Source organism: Gossypium arboreum, chromosome 12 (genome assembly GCF_025698485.1).
Source record: "Gossypium arboreum isolate Shixiya-1 chromosome 12, ASM2569848v2, whole genome shotgun sequence".
Lineage (NCBI taxonomy): Eukaryota > Viridiplantae > Streptophyta > Magnoliopsida > Malvales > Malvaceae > Gossypium > Gossypium arboreum.
In genome coordinates, this window is record NC_069081.1 from 119,445,426 (window position 1) to 119,447,780 (window position 2,355).

Sequence of the window (2,355 nt, forward strand, 5' to 3'; positions counted from 1 at the left end):
TGTAATATTATATTATTTAAAAATATAGTTAAGAACTACCATTTAGTTTAATATTAAAATTTCAAGAAAATATAAAATAAAAATTCATAACTTAGAGGAATAGTAACAAAATTTAACCACTGAATACATTCGTAACATACTATAAAACAGTCAATTTGACTGCCGAATAATATATACAAAACCAATTCCTGTCTATAGACTAACTCAGTCTATACAAAATAAAAAAATAAAAAATCAATCTATGAATCCGAATCCGAATCCAAAATATAAAAGTAATTGGGCACTCGGATTCAATATCCGTCGCCGGCGTCGAGTCGGTTTAATCGTCGTTCGCCGTATATTTGATCAAAAACGGATGTTCCAAAAGCTGAAATGCAGTCCACCTCTTACTAGGATCCTTCTGTAAGCAACACTCCAAAAAGTTACGTAACTCATCGGAAGCAGTCGGCGGCAAGGTAGGCGGATCGTCGAAACATATGGCCCACATAAGCGAAGGCCAGTCGGTTTTTTTTCCCGCCGGTAGAAGGGGAAAATGGCCTACGTAAAGTTCCATTAAAGTAACTCCCAAGCTCCAAATATCAGCAAGGAATCCATTGTAGTTACCGCCATTAGCGTTAGGGTCGAACCTCTCCGGACTCATGTAAGCACAAGTTCCAACGTACGAATTGCATAAATCCGACGTCCGATCCATGATCATACTTTCACCGAAATCGGCGATTTTCACTTGCATTTTGTCGTTAACGAGTAAATTCGAAGGCTTGATGTCTAAGTGGATTATTTTATTGCCATGCAAGTAGCTTAATCCTTTTAAAATCTGTCTGGTTATATCAGCAAGTTCAGGATCCGATAAGGTACCCTTTTTACGACGAAGGGTATCTAAATTTCCAGCATCCATGTACTCCATTAAAATCGCGACTTCCCCCCATGGCTTCTCGTATGTTTCGTAGCATCGAACGACGTGAAGGGAATCAGTTTTACGTAGAATATCAATCTCCTTGTAAACTTTCCTGCGAGTTGTTTCGTCTCCGCCGTCGTGAATGACTTTCAGTGCGTAAATCTTTGAAGTGCATTTGTCTTGGACTTTGTATACGGTGCCGCCGTTCCCATGGCCAAGTACTCCAAGTCTCTCGAGCTCCATCGCGGGGATAGTGACCGTAGAAGCTGCTACGGCGGTGGTTGTGGAGGCCGAGGGAGGGAGTGGGAATCGAGGGCGGCGATCGGTAACGTACGGCAGTGCAAGGCGGAGATTAATTTGTCGTTGGTGACGAACTATTGCCATGTGAAGGGACGGTAAATTTTAGGATTTTACGGTGAATGACGGTAAAATTTTGTGAGAAAATTTAGGGTTTCAGGTGAAAAAAAAAGAAGAGAAAGTAATAAGTGAAGAAAGCAAGTAAGTTTTTTAAATTATAAATAACTTTTATATTATTTAAACTTCAAATCGTACTCAAACTCGACTAAGTATTTTCACATTTAATTTATTCTTGGATAAATATTAACATAAATTAATATTTCATTTAAAATATTTTTTATTTTGGTGGAAATTAAATAATAAATACTAATGTACGATTTACTTGAAAGAGGTGAAACTGTTCAGTTCTTAAATTTGTTTTTGTATTTTTTTATTTTAGTTTATAGAATTAATATATAGTTTTATTGCATTCTTTTTTAATATATTTCTTCTGCTACAAAAATGATTAAGTCCAAAAATAGAGATAATACGTTCGGCTTTTTATATGAATATAAAACTTTTTAATTAATAATATACTTATTTTTTAAAATATACAGGGTTATTATCCTATTATTAAAAAGAATTAATTATTATTATACAACATTTATAAATACATTTTATGATGAAAGCTATTTCCTAAATTAAAAATATATAATATTGATAAAAATAAGTCAAATCAAATCGTACCAATAAAAATAATCCAAAATTTTAAATGAATGCTTTCAAGTATAGTAAGAGAAACAAAATTTTAAAATTGAAATTAAAATTTATATACTTGTTTATTATTGATTAATAAAATAAAATTTTATAGATAATTTTTAATTGTAATGCATTAGTTGATTAATAAATTGAGGTGGGATACAGGTCACTTGGGATACCAACCATTCCTCCAAAATTTTGTATAATTTAATTATACTACCAGTTTAAATTAATAATCGAATTAATTTTGTGTTTATACTATTCAAAAATTAAAATAATGTCAAATTTTAATAAAATTAATATTTATTGTTTATGGACTAAATTAAAAAAACGCTAATTTAAAAATTTTATGCAGATAAAAATTTTAAAGATTAAATTGAAAAAACTAAATTTAATTACTAAATATTGCTTAGTCCCTTTACACA

The 2,355-nt window shown here is 31.4% G+C and overlaps 1 protein-coding gene across 1 annotated transcript; it reads right to left on the reverse strand.

The window, feature by feature from the left end:
* Positions 1-319: 319 nt before the first annotated feature.
* On the reverse strand, positions 320-1,279 carry LOC108478126 (mitogen-activated protein kinase kinase 9-like). Its single transcript, XM_017780549.1, has one exon. It carries the CDS (start codon positions 1,277-1,279, stop codon positions 320-322), a length of 960 nt encoding a protein of 319 aa, XP_017636038.1.
* Between the last annotated feature and the right edge of the window lie 1,076 nt (positions 1,280-2,355).

Excerpts from the sequence above, each read along its gene's own strand:
- LOC108478126 (XM_017780549.1), bottom strand. The coding sequence starts at position 1,279 with ATGGCAATAGTTCGTCACCAACGACAAATTAATCTCCGCCTTGCACTG.